Genomic DNA, 25,895 nt, shown 5'->3' on the forward strand with positions numbered 1-25,895 from the left:
TTTATCCCTCATTTCTTCTTTCTCTGCCTCATTTCTTCTTTGTGCTCCCTGGCTTGTTGCACCCCTCACTTGTTCTTTTGCTCCCCTCACTTGTTCTTTGCACTCCCTCACTTGTTCTTTGTGCTCCTCACTTGTTCTTTGTGCTTTCGCTCACTTGTTCTTTTGCACTCCCTCATTTTTCCTCTTTAGGCTCCCTCATTTCTTTCTTTTGCTCCCTCATTTCTTCTTTTATGCCTCATTTCTTTCTTTTGGCTCCCTCATTTCTTCTTTGTGCTCCCTCACTTATTCTTTTGTGCTCCTCACTTGTTCTTTGTTCACTTGTTCTTTGCACTCCTCATTTTCTTCTTTGCACTCCTCATTTCTTCTTTGTGCCCCTCACTTGTTCTTTGCACCCTCATTTCTTTTCTTGCGGCCCTTCATTTCTTCTTTCTGCCTCATTTCTTCTTTGGCTCCCTCACTTGTTCTTTGCACTCCCTCATTTCTTCTTTGCGCTCCCTCATGTCTTCTTTGTGCTCCCTCATTTCTTCTTTGCGCTGCCTCATTTCTTCTTTGCGCTCCCGTGGTTTTTTGTTTGCGATTCTGAGCATGGGCGGGCCTTAGGCAGCTGCCTGCTGATTGGCTACAGAGTTTTGGAGCGACAGCAAAATGTACCGGACGTAGTCACTGTCCGTCTGGAACTCGTTCCCCAAGTTATCCCTGACGACGTCCAACAAAATAATTGTCCAAATAAAAGTATCTAACGTTTATAATAACGATATTTATAATTATAAGTTCCATGCGGACATTCAGTCCAAGCCTGTGACTACTTCCGGTCCATTGAGCTGTCTCCCAGCAGGCAGCTTCCTAAGACCCGCCCATGGTCACAATCGCAAACAAAAAAACACGTCGCAAATAACAAATGAGGGAGCGCAGAGTATATTTTTAAATAATAAAACACAATATTTTTGAATGATTAAATTGATATTTTATTTGCTTCTTAAAAGGTGCTGTTTGAAAATATTGACACAAATCTAATTCCATAGCACCTTTTGTTGCGTTTGCTTTGTATGAAAGGTGCTATAGAAATAAATAAGAAATGTTCCTGTTTTCAGACACTATGTTACAAAAGTGACTTAAAACTTCAGGTTACAGTTCCTGTGGTGTTTTTAATTAACAAAAAGTGAAGGTGCACAGTAATGTGAATTTAGAGGTCTTGTTTGCAGCGAGGTGTTGCAGATATTTTAAATTAGGTGTGGCTGGAATGAACGAGCCAAAAGTAAGAAGTCTGCACAATATTTTTTGAATATAAATTGAGGCAGTGATGGCACAGGAGAGAATGTTATGTGGAGATTATTCACAGTTATATAATTTTAGTTAGAAAACCAGGCGCTTCTCATTTTGGTCACTTATCCCTCATTGTAAAGGTCTGTATATTTCATTGCTGGTGCAGCAGCTTAGGGGATACATTTCAAAGCAGCAAATAAAAACTGGCTAAACTTCCAAAATTAGCACTTCAAAGTCAAACATGATTTGCAGCGAGCGGAGGGGTGGAAGCAGTGTGACTGTGAAACTGCGTATGTAAGAGCCTCTGTGTGTGTGTGTGTGTGTGTGTGTGTGGTGGAGCTGATGTACAGAGTTCAGCATTAGGCCTTAGAACCAATTTCTAGGCAAATTGGTTTCATTTAAGAATGAGATCACAGAGTAAGCAAACCTCTTTCAGGGCAAGTTCATGCATCTGTAGCCATTTATTTCAGTTTTATATGCATTGCTCGGGCACAGGCTGTTTGTAGGTAGCATATGCATAATCTTAGCCACGGGCAACGCGCTACAGCTAACGTTTACCTGCTATTACCATGAAGTTAAATAGTTTCTCCCATTTTATTGCTTTCTGTCAAAAGGTGCTTCAGTGGTAATTTAGTGTTTTGTTTTATATACAGTGTTCCTTCCAGCACTGTTGTGGAAACAGTGATAATCAAAGCCACGTGTGACTAATTGCCCTCGCCGGTCTATGGCACATAGCTCACACAGGCCCATTAGGCATCAATGGAACATGTGTTGGGTGTTTTTGGTGGAGTGTGAAAATCAGCTTCGTTCTAACGGGAATAATATTTCACCAGTTGAGTTCACCACAGTCAGCATCTGTGCCCTTTTTAGGATTGTTGACTGAATTGACCACATTTCAAGAAGGTAAACGGGTTTATTTTTCCATAGAACTGTGGTATATTTGTACGGTTTCAAGAAATGTGTTCCATTCAGAATATGATTTTTTAAAGTGTTGCCTCATGCACCCGAGCAGAATCCTCACAGATATTCCCTCTAATGCAGGGGTGTCAAACTCATTTTTGTTCAGGGGCCACATACAGCACAATTTGATCTCAAGTGGGCCGGACCAGTAAAATAATAGCATAATAACCTATGACCAACAAGAACTTCATTTTTACAAAACATGACATTTCTTGAGAAATATAAGTGCAATTTCAACAATATTATAAAATCTACTATAAATTTACTATTTACACATCACACTGGATCTATAAAGGCACAAACATTTAGTCACAGGTATCTGGAAGTGAAAAATATTGCATTTGACATTACGTTTAGATTGTAATCGCAGTGTGAAATTTCAACAAATTCATCCTGTGGGCCGGATTGGACCCTCTGGCGGGCCGGTTCTGGCCCCCGGGCGGTATGTTTGACACCCCTGCTCTAATTTCAAACATTCACACACACACACACAAATAGATTTGAAAAATCATGGCACATTACTCACTCTAGGATATTAAGATGTTTACTTCGGCAGATGTGACACGCCACCTGAGCAGGAAGGTGCAAACTGGTGTAGTATTGCATTTATTGCAATACTTTGCAATAGGGCTTCACAGGTGTCAAACCCTAGATTTCTTGATTTATCTTCCAGTCTTAAATATGTTTATGATTGTGAGGTATACATCGTTCTATATCAAAACAAGCACTTTTACTTTGAAATTCTGTGAAGTATCATCATGGAAATCTTTATTGTGATGTCATAATTGAATATTGTTTGACACACCCGGTCTAGAGTCTAACCCAAAGGCCTGTGTGTTAGGATTTAGGATGGTTTATTGGAGGAAACTGAAAATACTACGGTTAGTTTTGGCGTCGGAGCCTTGGAATAAGTTGGGTGTGAAAGGTGGAGGTGAGCGGAGGAACCCTCGGTTTGGATCCCCGATGATTGTGTATTTAAATGTCTTAACCTTGGGGCCAAAGCCCATGATGTGTGTTTTACTCACTTTACTCACTCCAGATATACCGTATAGTACAAACTTGACATTTCCAATCGACCAACACTCTTGTTCTGCAGCTCACTGTGGGACGGGAAGGATCGTCCAGAGCTGTCGCGATGATAACAATTATAATTTTCCACGCGGCAATAATGAGGTTGATTCCTCGCCAAGACTTGGACGCCGACTGCACTCATTTCGCAAACACAATGGCAGAAGGTTATTTTGAATATTACCTGTAGTAATCAACATCGGTTCCCTCTCCCCAAAAAACTCTCATCCATAAAATTAAATTTATTCTAATTTGTCCCGTTGCATTGTGGATGGAGGGAATTGCGAGTTTCGCCTTGGAATTTTCCGTTATTATGTTGTTATTCAGCGCGCACTCTTTATGACCGGCGCTCTGCTGACAGCTGTCCCTATGTCAATATGAATGTCTGTCGAGAGAGATGATACATCACATGAATCGAGGCAGATAATGAGCAATAGGGAAGGGCACTTTTTAACGCCCCCTCGTGTGCGACATATGACGCGAGCCAAGCTAATTAAGCAGATGCCATAATGCCGTAATCAGGAACACAGAGGAGGTTGGAGAATTCACAAACTTGAGTCATAACGGTGCAACATTTGGTGCTTAAGAACTTCCCCACTAACACAAGCAGATGGGGATGCCAAGCTGCAGTGAATGTGTTTGTGTGTTGTAATTCTGGCTGAGCATATATCTGTGTGTGTGTGTGTGTGAGTCATGCCCATGTGTTTTATTACAGGATTGGTGTTAAAATGTGCTTTTGGGGGTGTGTACACTTGTATATGTACAATAAACTAAAGTCTGGCTGAATCCTGACACTGTGTGTGTGTGTGTGTGAGAACTTACAGCTGGGGGCAGTGTTACCTGGAGAGGTGGTTTCCTCATTATTTCTTTCCAGAAAATGAGCAATCAGCCATATTGCATGGAGCCTGATTGTTTCCCTCTGTAAATCAATCCAGGAATTGCAATTAAAATGTTCTCTTATGTGGTATAATTGATGTCTACCTAATCCTTTATTTGCACACCTGCCGGTGAGTCTGAATTTTTAATGAATTTCTAATTAATGCTCTTTGCACACTTGATTTATGTGTTAGCAAATTATATTGCTGCTCCTGTGTCCTGCTGGTAGGAAAGTGCCGACAGAGTGTCACGCCTGGCCTGAAATCTGAAGTTTGTTTGCTTTCTCCAGAAAAGGAAGAAGGTCAATTTGTGCATCTATAATACAGCAGCGGAGGCTCGACAAATTAAATATATGCTGTTGGCTGGATCCGGATTTTTCCGTGAGTGAGATTCAAATATTAATATATCAACATCGGCGACTGTGTGTCTTCATGTTCCTCTTAGATTGTACCGCTTTATTTGTGGCTCTTGCATCAGCAGGGGCTTTATTTGTGCATTACCTCCTACATTAGAGTGCACTGACGAAAGGTGCATCACAGGAACAATTATAACGTCCCACTAAATCGAAAGCCGGCGACGTAAGATGAACAACTGCACGTCGGTTTGGTTTTCAGGGTCGATCGTGTCACACATGAGGTCTGGTAACGTGTGATGTCATTGTTCCAGAGTGAAATCAAAGGCCGTAGAAGACCTCTTTCAGACTGATGTATGGTAGAAAATGGATAAGAACCCCTTAGTTTTTATGAGCTCTGGCTGTTTTAATCTAAGAGATTGATGTTTGTTCTCTCTAATTAGTCGCCATTGTTTCACGATGTAAGGAAACATTTCGAGGTTTTCATGTCGGGACTCGACTGAAATCTGCAGCTGAAACGTTATTTTCCAACGTCATTGTAGCAAAATGCTCAATGAGAATCTCATTTGAGAAAAAAGACATTGTAGCGTCGTAATTGAGATTATTATCTGCGGCGGATTAATCTGTAATGAAATAATTGCTAGTTTCTGTCCCAATTGCTAAAATAGGTCAGGACTCAATTTAAAAAAAACAGTATGTGTCGTAACTGACATGTGCTGTATGTATATGTGTGCATCAGACGTGACCTCATTAGATAAACTGTTTAACCAAGTCTTTATTAATGAATGAATGAATGAATGAATTTATTTTCACCTTCATTTTAGCGCTTCGCCCACTCGCCGCCTCATAATCACATGGCAGTGAGTGAATTATGGGTCACAGAGGGCAGCTCATCCTCTCATCTCACAAGTGCACACGTTCACAACAACACAAGTTTGGAGAAGCATTCTTTTATTCCAAATAAAATCTTATTTAGTCCATTTTGTTTTTTTTAAACAGCATTTCTAATTCCACCAGTGCTTTGCAAAATGTCATAAAACTTGTTTTTTTTTTTCTCATTGCATCGTGTTTTAAAGAAGGAATTCAAATATATTGTCTTTTCTTTTTTCTTTTTTTTTCTCCTGCAAGGCTTTTTATACCAGTGCGGTTATTGGAGACATGATTACATATCAACACATGGGTTCACCTCCTCCAACAACTTTGGTTTTGGTACAAGAGAAAAAAACTCACTATGAACATTTATGAATCTTTAATTCACACTAGTAATAAAATTGCATTACATTTCATAAAATAAATGTTCCAGTTTATATATACAGAGAAAACAGACTGTACATACCCTCCAATTAACCATTTCTAAAAGGAGAAGAAAAACAAACCTTGAAATCAAGTTTCACAAAAACATACAAGCAATACAGTGCTCAGCTAAGCAGGCACAACTGTACATCAACGTTTGTAACTGCTCAGTGTTTGGGGGGAGGTGGGAGGGGCAAAAGTTGAACATTTACAACAGAGTCCTTAGGGACTGATAAAGGGGTCTTAAAAAGTATTGCAGGCAAGCAGACGGACGCTTGTCTCTTTTTGAGTGCAGCAGAACATCCATCTTGTGTGTAAAGTGTGGAGCTGATTGTTGCTGCCCGTGAGTTTCCTCCCCCCCCAACTATTGAACCTGCGTGTCAAAGCTGCCGTTGAGCTGGCCCTCCTCATAGTCCATTTGACACAAAATCATGTTGTTTTTAAGGAAAAACTTGTCCCCCACGCAAAACCTGTCGACAGAGGAGAAGCAAACGGAGGCAGAACTGGTTAGAAACACCAATGCATTGGAGTCAGTGTGCGTTTTCCTGTGTCAACTGCACTGCAAAAAATGGTGCAATCATGATTGATTTGCACACAGGCTCAAGATCACATTCATAGTCTGTTCTGGTGGTCATTATGAAAGCAGCACTTCAAATCAGTGTTTCTCCACCATTTTTTGTATATTTTTTTTCCCTCTACTTGATAGAGCATCAGCTTTTAGTCATAAAAATCTTAAAAAAGTAGCTTAAACTAAGTAAACATTTATCAAACAGCACTTCTAGTCTGTATCTCCAGTCTCTATTAACTATTTAAAATTAAAAAAAAAGTATAAACTTTAACATTACATACATGAAAAAGTCACTTTTTCCAGAATTAGCAGCGTTTATCAAGTGTCTCAGTAATCAACCAATTGATTATTTGAAAATAGCTTCAATGGGTCAGGCTGAATAATTGGTCTCCCCCTAATTAAAACCTGAACAGACATTAGTGGCGGCACCCGCTCCTCAAACTGGCACCACATGACTTTCAAACACAAGTCATTTGTTCCCTCTCAAATCTCTGCGTCAAACCGAAGACGGAGAAATGACGCCTGGCGTCGCCGTTTGTTGGTGGGTGACGGCCAACGCGATTGAAGGCGAGCGAAGATAAGAACAGTCAAGTGTCGCCCTGCCTTGTTAATGTGCCCGTGTGGTAAAACAGTCACGGCCATGGCAGCGTGATGCCAGATGAGGCCTGGCCTCATGACTGCCAGCTGAGGAGAGACTGCGGTCATAATTCCCTTACAGCAGGTGTTCACTATGGCAACTGAATCTGGCCTGGAGAAGGTTAATGGGCTTGTGGTGTGTGAAAGAACAGGGTCATGGCACCTCTGACAAGCATGCAAAGGACGCTCCGCTCCCAGAGAGGTGCCATTACTGACGGTGTATTCATGGAAAAGAGCAATATTTGGGTATGTCATATTCCGTGAACATCACAGCAGACCGTAAAAGGCTTTGTGCTCGCTCCCAGTTTCACAATAGCTTCTATCGCTATGGAAATACCTGCTCCTCGGCAGTCATTAGGGAGTAGCGTCGAGATGCATTCAAGGGATCTTGTAAATTCCATCAAGTTTGTGGTAATATATACACTGCATATTGTTTTTGTATCACTCACAGTTTATAATCAAATATTCACTCCCGCTGTTGCTGGCCTAAAATTGACTTATTATTATTATTATTTATTTATTTTTTTTACAGATCTAGCCACTAACGAGGACAAACTGCGCGTAGTATGTCATAATAAAAAATAATTAGCTCCTTACAGCCACGTTTATTGTGGGAGGAAGACGACCACACTTTAGTCTGTATTTTCTTTCAGACTCAACTGTGGTCTGGAGAAATGTAATAAAAAATCTTTGTCGCACCAGAGAGCTTTGTCAACAACTCCTAATATTTAAGCTATAAGCAATTTTTTATCTCCTCGTTGGTATTTTTCTTTTAAAGGCAATTTTGTTATGCAGTGATGATCCCCGTTCTTACCTCTGGTTACAAAGCTGACAGGCAAAACAGTCCAAATGGTAAACATTATCTCTGGCTCTCATCACCATTTCAAAGGCTGGGATCAGTTTACTGCAGGCTGCGCAGTTCCCCGTCGTACCAAAGAGCCTGAAAGACAGAGAGCACAGACGGAGATTAACCCACCTTCGCTTTACCTTGATACAATAAAAGAGCAAACAAAAAAATGACCTGACAGGAGGAACAACAGCAGGGAAAACGCTGCAATGGAACGGGGAAGCGAGACAACATGGAAATTTGCAGAATGTAATCTTTTCCTGGCAGCCGCTCTGTATTTCTGCTTAATGAGAGCAACAAACACAGATCTTAATTCTTGACTAATGATCTAATTAAAACGATCACATGGTTTTAATCCCCGTCTTCAAAGAATTCCTCCGCGTGCACGAGGAAAACAGGTCTGAGGCGAAAGCGTCGGTGTGCGGTCGAGTCTCCCTTCGCCTTTTAAAACTAAAATAGCTCGCGATTCAAGTTTATGTCCGACCAGAGTCAGCTGGGCTGTGTTCTGGAGCGCCGTCATAAACATATGTGTTTCAAGGAGTCGGACTCCATCCCCTCAGAATTGACAGAATTCACATTTTTAGACGAAAAGAACCCCAAATTTGGTATGTTCAACATTTTCTCCCCCAAACGTTTAGTGGCTCAGACAGAGGAGTCACCGTGCTGATGTTTACGCCGCTCCCATTCACTTGCTTTCACCTTGTTAAAGAAAGCGTCTCTCCAGCAGCCCTGCTTCTAATTAGAGGCCACTGCCCCAGAGGAGCCGCAGAGACGGAGTCACGGGGAGAGAGGGATTCACAGGGTGTTAAACACAGGCATTGTTAGAACAGGTGATTGTTTCTCATAGAGTCCACATCTGCCACCCACAGTGAACACGGACTGTAAAAAGTTGTTTTCTGTACAGAGAGAGATCCTTAAAAAAAGAATCACTTGTTGAGAAACTGAAAGAGTTCTCGCACATTCAGAGTTGATTATTCGTCAATATGCGCTATTATAACAGATCTGTACTTTTTATCTCATAATTTTGCCATTTTATCTTATAATTTTGACATTTTATCTTATAATTATGACTTTTTATCGCATATTTTCAATGTTTTATCTCATAATTTCAACGTTTCTATCTCAGAATTTGACGTTTAATCTCATAATTTAGACTTTTTATCTCATAATTTCGACTTTTTATCTCAAAATTTTGACTTTTTATCTCATAATTTTGACGTTTTATCTCATAATTTTGACGTTTTATCTCATAATCATGACTTTATCTCAAAATTTTGACTTTTTAGGTCATAATGTTGTCTCTATCTCATAATTTTGACATTTTATCTCATAATTTCGACGTTTTATCTCATAATTTAGACTTTTTATCTCATAATTTAGACTTTTTATCTCATAATTTCAATGTTAAATCTCATAATTTCGACATTTTATCTCATAATTATGACTTTATCTCAAAATTTTGACTTTTTAGCTCATAATGTTGTCTTTATCTCATAATTTCGACGCTTTATCTCAAAATTTCAACATTTTCTCTCACAATTGCGACGTCTTATCTCATAATTATGACTTCCTTTGAGGATATTTTTATTATCAAGGCCTTGCCAGAACTATTTGCAATTTTGATGGCTATATTGAACTCTTCCTGGCTTTGTTTACTCTCCACTGAAAAGCCTCACACCTCATGTGTCATGATGACAGTCAAGTGGCAGGCAGTGCTCCAGGCTTGGGCACACCTGAGCTCCTCTGCGCTTAGGATCACACCGTGATGACTTTTTTTCTTCAGGGGAACAAAGGCTTTAAATCAGCCTGTCGAGCTCCGGTCACGTACCATGGACTGACTTTAACAACTCCAACAACTATTATAACGCATCTCCTCTGCACCCAGCTGGGCTGAGGACAAGGTCATCACGTGACACAGGTCGGCCAAATGTGTAGCAATGAAACCCAGCTTGCTATAAACACACTGAAGCAGTGGGACATCTGTGCTTCTTTTTTTTTTTTTTTCATGTTTTTAAGCTATAGCTTTTGTTCAGCTTACCAGGCTGATTTTACTTTATTTTTTTCTCTGTTATTGTGAGCCGGGTGTCATTTTTTTCAATCAATTCAGATTATTCTGATATATATCCATGCGACATGAACGAGGATGATGTTTCAGGTGCAAGACACTTACTTATGTTAAAGGTCAAAATGAATCTGCAGTTTGAAAATGTGACAAATGTTGTTTACATTTATGTCACATTTGACAAAATAACAAGTTAGAATGAAAATGCAGTATTTTGCAATAGCACAAAAAGGCTATTCAAATCCTAGACAGAAATCTAACCTTTAATAACCATTTCATGGCGTGTTAATTGAGTAAATCAGCATTGTAGTCTTAAAATCAGGTAAGGGATGTAGTAGTAAAAGTTAAGTACTATTTTACACTAAAGTACGGACACTAGTCGAATCAAAACCTGGCAGGAAGTGAAGTAGCATGTGACCCTGCACATTACAGAGTGTACACACTGTAAGAGAACTGTGTTACTGCAGTCACTTTTAGAAGTTGACGCGCTTCACAGCACTGAAACAGTGCCTTCGAGTTGCAGATTACCTTTGAAAACATTACTTCATTTCTTTTCTTTCTTTTTTTCTTTGTCTGAATAGACCATTTTCTGCATAATTCCCACGTATTGTTCTGACACATGTCTCGTATTATGGGAGTGCAGTGGCTCATGCACTTCAATTTCCCCGGTCATTTGGATTAAATAAATCAATATTCGTAAAAAAAAGAAAGAAAGCGGAGGAGAAGAAAAAAAATATAAAATTCAACACTAACAATTTTCTCTCAGCTTTTCTATTAAAACGGAATGTGAGCGGTGAGAAAATACTTTTGTCGATCAGTCGTCAGCATTGTAGCAGGAGTTTGAAGCTCCCGTTTTAGACCCGGCGCTTTTGTGGTTCATCTAAATGGATTAGAGGGTTAGTGCTGAGTTGGAGCGCTCCCCACATCGATGTGAGACACCGCGGTGTGGATTTCTGGTGGAAGAAAGTGAAAGAATCCAGCCTGATGCATTTGTTTTGTGTAGATATTATATGAGCCCTTTTAAAGTACCTAATAATTAGAAGTGTGATGTATTAAAAAGGTTAAAGGTGAAGACTTGGTCAGCGGGAAAGTTCCCAAACTGGTTTAATACCAAATTACACGTATGACTGAGAGACTAGCAGCTTGAATTAGCATTAGTGAATCCCATTGCCAGTGGTCGGTCTGTCTCTTAGTCATAAAACTAAATGAATTAAACGAAGAAAAACACTGTCTCCAAGTGAGGTTTGCAAAAAACATCCACGCTAAATAACATGTTAACAGCCAGAAACTGAATCACCCAGGTCTTAAACCTCGTCTCCCACTCCAACTTATCAGTCACAAAGTCTTTAAACAATTTTAATAAATGAATTTGAATTATTATTACTAATTATTATTAACCACTGTTGTTGTTGTTGATGGACTCAAAACTCAAATTTTAGTACGTCATTTTAAATTCTCAGAATAACGGTCATGACTGTGCTGATTTATTTACGTATTTCTTTTGGTTTTACACATGTATCCGTCTATAACTCTCATCTGCAGACTGCTGGTATAAATGTGTCATATATGATCGATATCACACGATTCATATTGAGATATGTGAATGTGTGTGTTTTAAAGCACTTTGTGTTGCGTTGTATAAATAGAGATTGATTGATTGATGCTGTCTGTGGAGCGGTACCTCGTACTCTGCCCTTAAAAGAGCTCTAATTTAGTAGCTAAATTGCTTTGTGTGCTGAGTTTTTGGGGGTGGAGTCGGACGGCGGTGACGTAAATAAGCTCAGCTCTCTCTCTCTCTCCTTCTGTTATTGAGTTATTACAATGGGTCTTTGGAGGAAAGAGGGCCCTTCTTTAGTTCTTCCAACTTGCTGCTTTGCAAACTTCAAACCCTCCTCGGAAGTGTTCTACCTGTTCTCTGAGCTCTTTTGAGACGTCCCTGCCCGCACAGGGTTTGTCAGACTTCATAAAAATGGAAAAGCTGTTAATGCGCGCGTCACATGTTGGGAGCAGTCAGCTCTGTTCTGCGCGGACATGAAGAGCCACTTGTTTGACTCACTAAAGAAGTAAGGGAAAGCACAGATGGAGCTATCATCTTCCTCCTGCGATTCCACTCATTTTCTGGATAACTCACAACCTTCATTATCTTTAAGACATTGTCCTCTTCCAGTTAATTATACCCCCACTTTTGATAAGTGGCTGACTCTTATGTCCTCTCTAATATATGAAAGGGAAGATTAAATTATTATTGTCAGGCTTCGATTCTCAACCCCTCTGGTGAGGTCGTGTGATCTTGGGCCTCAGGCATCGAGGAAAATGCCTAATTATCTATTATATGTGCTTAAAATGAACCCTTTTTTCTGATGCGGAGAAAAACGAGACGTTGAACTTTTTGCTGGTACAATGCTTCGGAGGGCAGGGGAGGACAGCGCGTGCACTTTTTAGTGCTCGCGGGTGCTCGAGTGTAGGATTCCGGAAAGCGTGAGTGCATTCAATAAGTTGCTAATGCCACTGAAGGACGATCACAGATGGAGCTCCTATAATAATTAATATGACGATGGCAGGGTTCCAAACCCTGGGAAATAACCAAAGTGTGTTTGATCCACCCGCCACGCTCTTCTTTAATGAAGTGCACGCGGCTGAGCGAGTTAACGTCATTACTGCAGGTGAGGGGAAGCCTCTGCCGTCCAACACAGGAGGAGACGGCCATGAAATGGAGACCAGCACCAGATGAAGACTTGCATTGAGTGCCATATTGTGGTCTCTCCATACAAGAGCGAGGGTTTTTAATTTGTCCCGTAATAGAATTCATCTCAAGCAACTCCGGCCGTTAAGTGTTGTGCGTTTGTTGTGGAGTGAGGAGCAGATGAGAGGGATGGATTTCATTTCGCAATCCGGGGGCAACCGGAGCAAAGAGAACTCTCTCTCTCTCGCTCTCTCTCCTCCTCTTTCTTTTTTATTCTTCGTTTAGAATTCCTAACTCCTGACTTTCCTCAGCATCTTATGATCTCATAATGTAAAAGCTTTTCCTCCTGCCCGTTATGATACTAAGTAGTTGGGTACCTATAGCTTAGCTCGGGGTTCTTTAAGACTGTCCTCTTAAAGAAATGTATTTTCCCATTTTTTACCTTCTCTTTTGTCATTCGCCCATTTATTATTACCTCATCTGCCCCGTCTGAGGGCAACATCGGGTCTTGGAGGACCTCTCACTGCATCTTAAAAGCATTAACTGTGTGTTGGCGCTGATGAATGGTAATGGCCTCTCTCTCGACGTAACATCCCTGAGCACCTTTCAAGTGGTCCGCGGGCTTCTTCCAGGTCAAAGCACGAGCTGATATCAAAGCGAGATCCACGAGCGCGGGGAGATGAAAACCAAGTTGATGAAGGTTGGATGAACCTAAATGGGTAGAAGTAAGCTGGAGGGAGGAGGGCTGAGCAGGACAGGGAGGGGCTGAGGGCACCGGCATCCCTAAGTTGGCCCCAAGGGGATCTCCTCTCCCCCCCCACTCAGATAAATGTTAAGACCTCAATGGGAATGTGACTTAATGCCCAGGAAATGGTCATGTTTAATTTAACAAGCAGATGGCAGGGGCATCTGACAGGAGGCCGGGGACCAGAGACACTGGTGATGAAGCAACAGCCCTGCCCTGGAGGTTTCTCGCAGAACACGACTGAGAACCAGATTCCTCCGTGACGTCGTCGTCGTCGCGTAAACACTCGGTATAAATAAAAAAATATGAATCGGGAACAAAATGAAAACATCCCGCAGTATAAAAACTCATTTCATTTACAAAAAGTACTATTTTGTCTAATTGTGACATTGTTTTTAGATGAATTACAGTAATTGAATCCATGGAGATGTGCTGAGGCGTCTCTTTTTCGATCGACCGCGTGTGAAATGCTCAAGCACCCCCAAAAATTGATGTTTTTCTACACGCGCGCGATAAAAAAAAATATGCACGCCATAAAAGTATACGACCACGCCACATATTGGGTTTTTAAACTGACAGCATTGTGGATTCTTTGCATAATTTTTGAAAAATGATTAAGATTTATGACTTCAGGGAGCGTCGGCGAGTGAACGGCGAGGGTTTGATTATGAAACCATTACCAGATTTCCTTTCGGAAAGTTTGTGTTTTTAATGACAAATCATCAGGATATTTACTTGCGTCGTCGTTGATTATTAGGAATGGAACAAATACAGTTGTTGCAGCTGTGGAGCAGGAGTGGGGTTCACCCATATGTGCATTTTTATTATATAAGTGTTTTGCAATTGCAGGAAAACAAGATTATCGGCTGAGGTACATGCTAATGAAACAATATTAAACTTTGAGACCATTCCATGGTCTAATGATGGATTTTTCTGAATTGATACCTAAGTAAGATTAATGTAATAAGCTGTTAAAAATGTAATAATCCCGAGTTACCAACGGGAATGTGTTTGATTGGGGTTCAATCCTGGGTCAGATTATTTTTTTAACAGCTTCAGCTGTGATAAGTGTTGGTGGGGAAAGAGTTCATTTCGAGCAGGGAAGCAAATTCCGGCGTAAATGAATCTTCCAGCCGTTAGCGTAGCCGTTAGCCACGAAATGTCTTTTTACTTTTTACAACAAAGTGGTTTTTTCAGGCCTTTATTGGCTTTTTTGTGTCAAAAAAACCAACAACAACACACTGACAAACCAAAGAAAGAGCAACTTTGTAGTTCTAGGTCATCGCTGTTGTGTGTCGTGCTACAAGTGGGGAAAAGGTGATTGTGTGTCTTTGCTTGCCTCAGGTAGTCCCTGCGACAGAGGATGAGGTTGGCTTTCGTGTAGAGGGTGGAGCCCACCTCCCCCAGGCGGCAGTCGCAGCAGGCACATTTCAGACAGTCCTCGTGCCAGTATTTGTCCAGGGCCTTGAGCAGGTAGCGGTCTTTAATCTTGCGATTGCAGCCAGCGCACCCCTTCTGTTTTCCTTTGGGCTGGACGGAGAGCATCGGCACACCTGTGGTGATAAGGAGACAAACAGCCACGCGTGATTTACGGCCCAGGAACACGAGTGACTTTCCGTGTTCTCGTTTTGATAAGCCTGCTTTACCTGCTTCGTATGCATTAAAAAAAACACATTCTTCCATGTAGATAGGCGCGCGGGTCACGTCGGTCTACAACGCTTACTCGTTCCGCCGAGAACGCGGTGGCGTACAAAAGTTACACGGGGGCACGGCAGACACCGACGCTCACTCTGCTTGCCGTGGTATTCACGGCGAGCCGTGTCACACGTTAGTTACCTATGCTGCCATTTCATCAGAGCCCATTTCACTCATGTGTCCGCAGCTGTAAAAGCTCCTCATGGGCTTTGTTTGGTATAGATTAACATTAACCTTTTAAAAAGCCTCTGACCACAGAAACGCTGCTACCGGACCCCAGTGAGACATGTTATGGCCTAAGTGCCTTTTAGCATACACTCACTCACTGTGTTCCGTACACACACACACACACACACACACACAAAAGCATTACAGCCTTCTCTCCTTTTACACTTATCTGTACTCATGTGTCCGCGACGAGCGAGCCTAAGTTACCAAACTCGCAAATTGCCCTGCTGTCACGCAGGTCCCCTTTAAGTGCGCCTTTTAGCCTCCTAAAGGACAAATAAAGTCCATTTAATAACTGCACTAAACACTAATAGTCAGAGTGTGGTTGACATTTGTGTTTGGACTAAAAGCCCCCCTCAGGCCACTGCTGGTACAAAGGCAGGGGTGCGCAGCTCCCCTCTGTAGCACTAACAGGTCTGCCACAGCTGAAAGCACAAGACAACAGCTCTTAAGACACTCTCTCACACACTGAGCTATTGATCCGTCTAAAAGAACACACAGTGGACGCCACTTGCCACTCTACTTTCAAAACACATTTTGCTCTCCCCTCTTAAAAAAGCCTGGACACTGCGTCGTAGGGGGTTCGGCCCGGCGCTCTGCGTCCGTGAAAGCCCGTTTTCATCGTATGAAATGTCACCGTTCTACTGCTGCACGGGTACATGTTGTTCCCAATAAAGAATTGTTTCATTTCTTTTTGAACAGGCGACGCGACGGCGACACCGCGACGGCGGAGCGCGAACGGGGTCATTCCCGCAGTTTAGAGCTGTTGTTGCGCGAGTGTAACTTCTGTGATAAACACAACGGCGGCTGATAACAAGGGACTGCTTCTCCTCGGCTCAGCCTGTCAAGTGTGTTCTCTTTCACAAAAACCTTACACTGCTTTTCAAAGGGACAAAAAGGGGAAAAAAAAAAAATCACATTTTCTGTCTCACTCTCTCACACACACACGCTGTTAAACTGACTTACAAAGCACCTTATTGGATCCAGATTTGTTCTGCACTCTTTGGCCGTCCGCACATCAACAATGCTATGAATGTAACATCATTAGCTTTTCACCTTTTTAAAAGAGGTGAGAGAAACGGGAGCGCTTGTTAGTCAAAATTTATGGCTCGGGTTTATATGTCAGTAGGTGCTCTGGTGTAGTCGAGCCGTCTTATTTCTTTATCAGAAGTGGAAAGGAGAGGCTAATTGGTCCAGCGCTGGCGATGGGAGCCATCAATTAGTGTTCCGCCTGGTCCTCCAGCTCCCCCCCGCCCCACCCTCAAAACAGACCCTTTAAAGCCGGCACATTAGGATCACAAAAACCTGCTATAAATACCAATGTTGGGTGTAAATGAAGCTAAAAAGCTTCAAATTCAAGCCGCGCTGGATGAGGGGCGGACTCCTCTACCTGCATTTCATGGCTTGTTAGGGGAGCTCACTGCAGGTATGCGGGCAGTGCTCGCCTGACAGGTTCCTACAGAACTAAAAACAGTCTTAATGAGGAGAGTGTGTGTGTGTGTGTGTCTCTGTGTGTACACGTGTGTGTCAGTTGCTGCAGTTCCCTTGGGCATCACAAAAACCTTTAATTTGCCTTTTATGACACCTAATTAGTTATTCTACTCAAAATCTTTGCTTTGAATAAGAGAACTAATTATACAAAAAAAAAGAGGTTGTTCCTGAATTCTGAACTCCTCCTAATTGGTCGAGACCACCACCTGCCACACACTCCTTAAACATATCACACGTGTGTGTTTTTTTTTTACGACCTTATCCTGGAACGACTCACGCCGTCTATTAGACGCACAATTACGTTAAAGTGACAACACTGTAAAAAAAAAAAACACGTGAACGCGCGTCTCGCGAAAGCCCGAGTTTGATGTCTTCCGCCAAATACAGAGCGCACCGAGCGCTAAACAAAGAGCAGTGACAGAAGAGTGTAAACTAAATGTCTTTTCAATTCCCTTAATGCCACGAGCCATTTTCTTGCACCTGTCGCCACTCTCGGCGCCCTGGGAAACAACGGCGCTGTGGAACAGAACCTCCCGTGCTCGGCACCTCCCGTGAAAGGAAAGCCACATTATGAAAGGAAGCGGCAGCAGCAGCCGAGGAAGGCAGCTTCCACTTAATCCAATCCATTTAACAGATACAAGTGCCCCTGACCTTCCAGTGTCATTTGATGTCATCAAAAGCATGCCTCTCCACATCATGATTCATTCTCCAACAAGGGATGCATTTTACCCCTCAAAGTGGAGAGGCAGCACTTGCCCTGCCAAATATCCGTCCTGAGGAGGAATTTAATTTGCCATTAGCAGTGTGTGTAAAGGCCTGTCATCTCGCACTTCTTCCATTCCTTTCTTTAAGATTATATCTTTCAAGAATATGTACAGTTCCGTCCGTCAGAGCATGTATTTCCCATTATAGAGATAGCATCCCATTTCCATGTAACCCCATTTAGACTTCCGTTTTGGAGCTATCGAGAGAATCGCATCAACCCGCTAACCTTTTTTTTTTTTTCTAAATATAAATTTAAGGTTTTTAAAAGAGAATCTGCACCCGAGGAAAATGTTTGAAAGTCGAAAAATACAATTACTTACACGGACCCACGTTTTCCTGCACTAAAAGTCAGTCAGTCAGTCATCATCTAACCGCTTTATCCTCCACCAGAGGGTCGCGGGGGGTGCTGTGCCAATCTCAGCTACATCGGGCGATAGGCGGGGTACACCCTGGACAGTTCGCCAGTCCATCGCAGGGCCACACACAACTAGAGACAAACAACCATTCACTCTCACACTCACTCCTATGGTCAATTTAAAGTGTCCAATTCACCTAATCCCCACATTGCATGTTTTTGGACTGTGGGAGGAAGCCGGAGAACCCGGAGATAACCCACGCACACACAGGGAGAACATGCAAACTCCATGCAGAAAGGCCCTTGTTCCAACCGGGGCTCGAACCTGGGTCTTGAGTGGGTCTGAGTGCTAACCACTACACCACCGTGTGGCCCCCTGCACTAAAAGTGAAAAACAAAATCGCCGTCGTTATTCCGTGATTGCGATTTACTCGGTTTCCTCTCAGAATTGAGCCGTTTCCGTACTAACCCACCCGAAGACGCGTCACATTCACGCGCAGGTGTGAATAGGAAGCGGATTTTCTCTCTCTCTGCTGTGCTATTGATTTGTTTCAGACAGAACTGGTCAGAAATGAGGACAAGGACTTCTTTTATGAACAACAAGGTGAAAGTGAGAGCCAGGGTCGATGGAACGCTTCCTTTCACAGCTGACGGTCGAGTCGTGGCTGCTGAGAATCGGTCCGAATGCAGCGGCGCTGTTTGTGTCCCTAAACCGAAAACAACGCAGCGTGTATGTAGCCCAAGTTCTTCACACACGATCTCAACTAAGCAGCTGCTCTCGCGGGCGTCCGACTTTAACGGCAGCAGTGACAGCTACATCTGGCGCTGGTGTTTTTGTTAAATGTCTCCTGATCAATTAAAAGCCCTGGCGTCGCGGCGTGACGCAGACTTTGCTGCTCCGCGGGGGAGGCGAGAGGGGTCTTGATGAGACGCGGGGAGGGAGTTGGTGCTCCTTAGGAGGTGGAAGCCGGCCCCTGGGTGGGCGTCCTCTCAGGGGCCCTCGATAATTCCAGCTCCCAGCTGAAACAAATTGTGCTTCTTAGGGAAATTAGATACTATGTTACTTAAATGTATCTTTTCATTCTTATCTATTAATAATGGTGGAGTGGCTCAGTGGTTAAGACCAGTACCCTGTGTGCGAAAGACATCATGGATGCAATGGTCGCAAGTTCGACTCCACCCCTGGCTGATTGTACTCAATTGCATTGTAAGTCGCTTTGGATAAAAGCGTCTGCTAAATGACATGTAATGTAATGTAATAATAAAACTATTACTATAGAATAATCTATTAATCGATTACTAAATTCATCGAAAACTATTTTGATAACCGATTAGTCCGTTTGAAGCATTTTTTCATGATTTAAAGAAGATTTCCGATGGTTTAAGCTTCTTAAATGTGAATATTTTCTTCAATTCTTGGCTCTGGATAACAAAGAAATCATTGAAAGTGAATCATTTTGGTTTGTTGGACAAAAGAAAATCATCATTTCCGGGTTTGACGAACAGCGATCAACATTTCGTGGAGCAACCGATTCATAATCAACGAAAAAAATAATCGTTAGTTGCAACTCTGCTAAAATATATTATATTATATTATATAATATTATGGATGATGGTCGGCACTAAACTCTCTGAGTCTCCAGAAGCTGTGGGGCTCAGTCAAACCCACGTCTTGGTTGGTGCAGCCACCGCAGTGAATGCTGTGTCCATGGCAATCCCAAATAAAACTTGACCCCGGTCCAAGGTGTCTGCCACCGGGGGTTAATGGAGATCTCGCGCAGATGTCTCGCCATTGTGCGGCTGAATCAGCCCCCTTTCACTCGGGCTTCCGTCAGTGCCGTAATTGAGCCCATAGACGCGTTGTTCAATTTGCCGAGACAGAAACGCGAGACATCTGGTAATGACAACATCGGCTCGCGTTCTGAATGATAAGGAGAGGCGGAGCTACAAATTCCTAACGAGCCTAATGGCCGTGTTTCCCTTCTACTTTGCTGTTAAGAGGCTTCTACTGTTACTGTATGGCGCGCTACGTTTCCAGATGGTTGTGTATGAATGCTGCAGTCTGTGAGCTGATTCCTGTGTCTGTGCCCTTATTATGACATAATTAACACCCGCAGTATTTGAGAGAGGGTGGAGAGCAGACAGGGCCGGTGTGAATGAGGAGGGGACTGTTCATTAACGAGACGCACTCTCTCAAAGTTTGCAGCTTGCCGCGGCTAATAAGCCCCGGTGAAACGGAGCTCAGCCGTCCCTTGCATTGACCCTGGCACTGCCCGGGATAAGGGAGGGTTTTGTCTCCTGGAATAATTGCTCTTTTCACATGTTACAAGTGTCCTGACCCCCGCGGTCGGCAGCCACTTTCCCGACCATAATTACTCCTGATCCGCTCCAAATGAGTCAGCCGCATTAAGGGCTGCACTAACACTGGCCCGGCTTCAAGCCCTGCATGGGGAGTCTCAGCAGAGCGGCCTGGAACAGGAGCGCCGGTCATTTCCATCACGTCAGAGGTGCATTTCTTACACTTGAAGTCAGCGCCGAGGCCCTGGGACCTTTTTCTGAGGCTTACAGAAGGCATTGTTAACTCCTGGTGCTCGCTGCTCGCTGTGGTTTGGCTGCAGACTCCGTCCCAATTAATGGAAAACTTCATTAGTGTGTGTTTTTTTTTTTCCCCACTCTTTTCAGCCCCCCTATTATTTTTAATTTATTCACATGGGGTTAATTAAAAGAAATGTATCACAGCGATATGCAACAGCTTTCTAATTAAATTCATTGCTGCTTTTTTTTTTTTTCTTCCAAGACATGAAACTGGCAGAGTTTCCAAGTTATTACAGAAGGCGACTTGTTCCAACACTTGGTTGCTCAGTCGATTAGTAGTCTGTAAGGTAAACTGTCAGCAGCAGCAGCAGCAGACACGGAGTGAGGGAGCGAGGGAATGAATGAAGGAGGAGGAAAGGCACAAAAATGGTCCCCAAATAAACCAAGCGCTCCGAGCGTTGAAAGAACAAGGAAAGCGTTTGTTGGTTTTTGTTTGCGTGAGGTTCCCACTACCCTAAAGCTGTCGTCCTCTATTGTCACACTGCAGTTGTGTTCTCAAACTATGTTCTTTTAAACTTTGATAGAAGAGGCAATCTCACCTGCCACCTCCTTCCTGACAGGAAGAAGAAGAAGAAGAAGAAAAATCAAACCATTAGACCTGTCACAGACACTTTCCGCCATCCAGGAACATAATAATGCACAAACACTGCTTTTTTTTTTTTTTTTTAAGTCCACATTAAAAATGCATTTGGAGGGGGAATAAATGTAGCCGTGGAAAGTTTGTGTCACTCACGAGGTCAGGACGTGATGTACAAAATCCTTCCCACTCCCCAGCAATTATCGCTCACTTATTATTTCAGAGGATATGCCAGGAGACAGGTGTGTGCCATTCGGGGTCCTCGGTGTGTCGGAGAACGGAGGGGGAAGAAGGAGCGCCACGCTGTGTGGCACCGCGTGAGGCTCTTTAATCTTGAATAATGCAAATTCCCCACAGGGTGCAGTTATTTTGGCAGAGCGGGCCCTCTTATGCCGCTCAAGCACCTACTGCCTCACCTGATGGGGTAAATAATGAGGGAGGTCGGACGGGTGGGAGCAGAGTTTGAGACGAGGTCTTGGTGGAGATTGGACGGGATGCCATATGGGATGGAAAACTAAGCTGTCTCATTTAGCACAGGCTTAAAGCGCACAAGAGACGGGGAGGGTGGGGGCAGTGGAGATAACGCCACTGTTTGATTAGGAAGATGGCTTTCTTTTAATGAATTCCCTTTAACACGTTTATATTACCTCATAATATTAAGACTGACCCTATTTCCTCGAGGGGTAATTCTCGTTACTGGCTAAAATCAAATGGCAATTGACGGGAGGCCGGGTCAAGTGAGATGAAATGAAATGAAATGAAATGAAAAGAGATGTGATTGGACTGGGGGGGGGGGGCTGTTGTCTGAGAAACAAGTTAAAGTTAATGCTGCGTTTAGTGGGAATCTGTGTGTGTGTGTGTGTGGTGGATGTCAATTGCCTCTGAATTTGCAGTTGCAAACATCACAGTTAAGCACTGATTAAATCAATAACTCCAATATCCAAAACCTAATTTACTAGCTTTAAGTGGCAAAGAACACCCCACCCCCCGCCCAAATCACAGACTTTAAATAGCTATTTAAGATTTGATTTAGTGAAGGTCATCCAATAAGAGATTAGTTCTCTCAGCAAGTTGGATTTTATTTAAGAGAAAGCACCCCGGGCTTTTCTATTTACCAACAAGAGTGCTGGGAAACAGCGAAGCCTCCTTCCTGCTTTTTCCTGTCCATCCTTGTACTGAACGAGCAGCTCTAATGAGGCGTTCTGTTTGTTAACCTAAACAAATGCACGTGACATTTGGTTTATGACAAAAATAGCCCAATAAATGTCAGATTATGTTGGATTAGAAATGCAGACTGTTTGGAAATGTGAGAAAATACAGTACTAGTTGCTCAGTTTGATTAAAATAATGCTCGTGTTATTACGTTATATATATATATATATATGCTTTTTGACGCCTGCAGGAAACAGAACACAGCAATGACAACATTCAAAAAAAAAAGAAAAACTGGAAGCCCCACTAGCAGCACCTAGAGGCGGCACTGGTCCTCGCACCCTGCAAGAACAAGGTGTCCATTACTGACCAAGTGCCCAGCTTTGAGTTCTCGAGCGACCAAGACACAAAAAAATAAATAATAAATACATTTAAAGGTCATTATCAAATGTTTTTGTTTCACTTCCATGACTATCATCCGTGCGTGAGTGAATCTGGGCAGGTCAGCTGACCTAAAAAAACTACATTTGTACAATTTAAAGGCGTCGCATGTGTCTGCAGGTGCTAATCTGACAACAACTGTCGCCTGCTGTTCTCAGATGTGCGCCCACGTAAAGAAGCAACGTCAGTCCATATGTTTGCAGAAAACTCAGTGTCTCCCTGACATGAATACAGTAGGTTACAGGGAATTTAAGAATTTAAGGGATTTAAGACACAACAAAGCATTAACAGACATCAGTTGTGACAAACAATGGTGTGTTTTCATTGCCCTCAGTGTGCACTGGGTATAAGAACTGTCATTGGCTGCATGTCTCAAGTGGTAACGCCCTCTTCTTGACGCTTTCGGCCGCTTACTGTTGTCAAAGACAACAATCCTTGAACTCCCAAAGATAGTTTCGATTTTGAAGATCTGAATCGGTCAACTTGCAATTTTCGTGGCGTTTTCTTTTACAGCGAATACAGACCCAAACAAGTTACCTCACCCCGACTCTGTTCTGCACGGATACCGCTGCTGCATTCTGGGTAAGCGCTGAACACGGTGACGATGGCCGCGTTAAAGAAATACAAACAAGACGAGGTGCGATCGATTCTTCCTCTATCTTGTCTTAGTAAACATGTGATGACATCACAGCAGGATGAGTACGAGTAAATAAACACGTGAATAAACCACTGGGAAAAAAACTGAGATGTCACAGGATGTGTATGAACGTGGTATTTATGTTATTATACCCTCTGGATGAGGGGTTTATAGATTCCGGGGGTTGTTTTGCAAGTTATCAGTTCCATACATGTCTGCATTTATCTCAGACACATAGATAAATCAGCATATTTGTTGATTTTCACTGAATCATTCGCACTGACCTTCACTATTCCACTGATAATGTGTAGGAATACGCGGCATACCGTCTTCTTTTTGTTCTCGACGGAGAAAAACAAGAGTTTTGTCAGAGTTTGGATCACACAAACAGGACGAAGCGCCTCGTGACGTGTCGTAAACAATATTTGTACAACACAGCCCCGCATGTGGCCTCTGGCAGGAATGAAAGGGGACGCTGTTCCCGGGCTCAAAGAGCACTTAAGTGACTTTGTGTGTGTCACAGCGACGAGTGCAGTTGTCCGCGTTGACGGCGGGTGGGCGGGTCTCTGAAGTCTCACTTCAGTCCCTTTGAATTCGGCTCAGATTATGGAAAGCGATGCGCGTCTGCCGCCTTCCCTCGCGGATGCGAAGCGATCGGGGACCGATACGGATCTGGAGGTACTTGAGAGTTCCACGCGTGCAAGATCAGAACGAGATTGGAAGGAATTAATCACTCGGATGAAAAATGGCATTCGTTTGATAGTTTTGCTGGGATTGAGAAATCAGCTGTGAGATATTATGGAGTGGCAAAGCACTGAGGGCGCAGTTTATGTTCTGTGTCGATGCAGAATCGATATTTACAACCGTATCGGGCTTGTTTTGGTCGTATGGAGGAGGAGCTTTTCATGCTGCAGCTCCTTAATCTCCCAACTGCTGCTAGACGATTGTTTGAGGCCAAATTGGAAAAAAAGGACAGCGCAGGCGATGCAGGTGCAACAAGGCTTGTATAAAAAAAAAAAAAATAAAGATTAGTGACTTAAGAAATATCAAATAAAGCAATGTGTTCGTAATATTGTTCAGGGCCCTGAGCACAAAACCAGACGTAATTTCAATATTTGAAATGGGCAAGTTTAATTTTGAAGTCAGAGCAAACCAATAAGCTGGGAAAATAGCAAATACAGGGGAGCAAATTGCATTCCTTTGTAGAAGTGAAAAGACTTAAGGAACATATAAAAGTAATCTCTGACTGGAAATTAGAAATCAACCCTCAGAAAACCAAATAACAGAAAAGAAATATGACTGTCCACTTTCTAAATCAATATAACATTGCTACAAGACAGTATTACCATGGTAACACCGGGAGAGAATGAAGCATTTCTTATTATTTCAAAATAAAAATCAGAGCCCGAAGCCCAAGTTTTATTACAGCAGCCATCAGATCAGCAGTCTGTTTTCATCCGAGGCTTTGCTTTTCAATCGCATGCTTTATGAATGTGCAAATTTCACTGGGCAGCATGATAACGGGGTCATAAATTAACAAGCAAAGGTACCCTGAAATTTATCAGCTGCTGGAGGATTTTTCTGCTCTGTACTGTCGTCGGCGCTAATGTTCGGCAGAATCTGCCTCCGCTGTGGACCCACTTTCTTCTCAGAAGGAGAAGAGAGAAAATGGCTGAGTTGCGTTTCTCTCAAATGAGATGAAAATTGGAACCTTCATATCGTAGAAATGAAATAAAAATGTTGACACAGTATTTCGGTGCATGTGTTGCTATTCATTACTAACCGAGACCTGCGTCTGAGGTCGTTTCACAGAGCGGTGCCTGTGCTACAGTCGTCCTCCGTGCTCGCAGTATCAGTGCTTTCGCAGACGATCAGCCAGCGACCGCAGAACATCTACGATGCACGTGGAATCTCCTGATTGACCGGGCTGTGACGAGACACGCGGAACTAAGTTGCAGCCAACTTTCAGTTCGCGTGGTTGTTTTAATCGTGACGAGCTGACGTGGTGGGAAAACGATTCGTGACAGTCGTCCTTTTCGGTTCGAATGTGGTTACAAAAGCGAAAGGCTTTTCTGAGAACACTCAGAGTTCAAAACCAGCCAAAACAAACGAGACTAGACACCGACACTTGTGCTTCACAAGCCACACATACACAGCAGTGAAAAACAGATGATAACCTTACCCTAAAAAAAATCGACTCACACCTCCCTGTACACATACAGTAAGCACGCATATATATGTGCAGGCACTAAGTGGCTACATTAGACAAGAAGGTGGAATTGACAAGCCTATAACTTTGGAGCCAATAAACGCTAAAAGGCACCACAGTGAAAGAGACCAGATTTCAAGCAACTCTGTTGACAACCTGGGCCAAAACGCTGGGTCTGCTGGTCGGGCCCAGCAAATAAAGGGTGAAGCTTTTAGGCAATGAGCAGCAGGTGATCTCAGCTTTTCTGCAAGTCCTAATGTTCCTAAAAGCCACTCTCCCTGGTTCTGTAATTGGGCATCAGTAGTTAATGTAGTATTGACTGCATTACATGCTCCTGTGCATCCTTTCCCACTAATGCCATTTGCATCACCTTGTACATTTACCATATTGCTTAGCC

The 25,895-nt window shown here is 42.9% G+C and overlaps 2 protein-coding genes across 8 annotated transcripts in view; one reads left to right on the forward strand and one right to left on the reverse strand.

The window, feature by feature from the left end:
* The window catches only part of LOC122772362, a 162,237-nt gene that overhangs the window by 26,582 nt on the left and 109,760 nt on the right, over nucleotides 1-25,895 (forward strand). Inside the window, exon 2 of one of the 7 annotated variants that reach the window (XM_044030362.1) lies at nucleotides 4,457-4,547. The exons of the other annotated variants lie outside the window; for them this stretch is intronic. Coding sequence (XP_043886297.1) covers nucleotides 4,457-4,547 — 91 coding nt within the window. The remainder of the gene's footprint in view (nucleotides 1-4,456; nucleotides 4,548-25,895) is intronic. 7 annotated transcript variants of the gene reach the window in all.
* Nucleotides 5,754-25,895, reverse strand: part of lmo1 (LIM domain only 1) — a 21,389-nt gene continuing 1,247 nt past the window's right edge. Inside the window, exons 2-4 of the mRNA XM_044030365.1 lie at nucleotides 14,693-14,906; nucleotides 7,831-7,956; nucleotides 5,754-6,282 (exon numbers count right to left, since the gene is read on the reverse strand). Coding sequence (XP_043886300.1) covers nucleotides 6,177-6,282; nucleotides 7,831-7,956; nucleotides 14,693-14,906 — 446 coding nt within the window. The 3' untranslated portion in view covers nucleotides 5,754-6,176. The remainder of the gene's footprint in view (nucleotides 6,283-7,830; nucleotides 7,957-14,692; nucleotides 14,907-25,895) is intronic.

This window comes from Solea senegalensis, linkage group LG7 (assembly GCF_019176455.1).
Source record: "Solea senegalensis isolate Sse05_10M linkage group LG7, IFAPA_SoseM_1, whole genome shotgun sequence".
Lineage (NCBI taxonomy): Eukaryota > Metazoa > Chordata > Actinopteri > Pleuronectiformes > Soleidae > Solea > Solea senegalensis.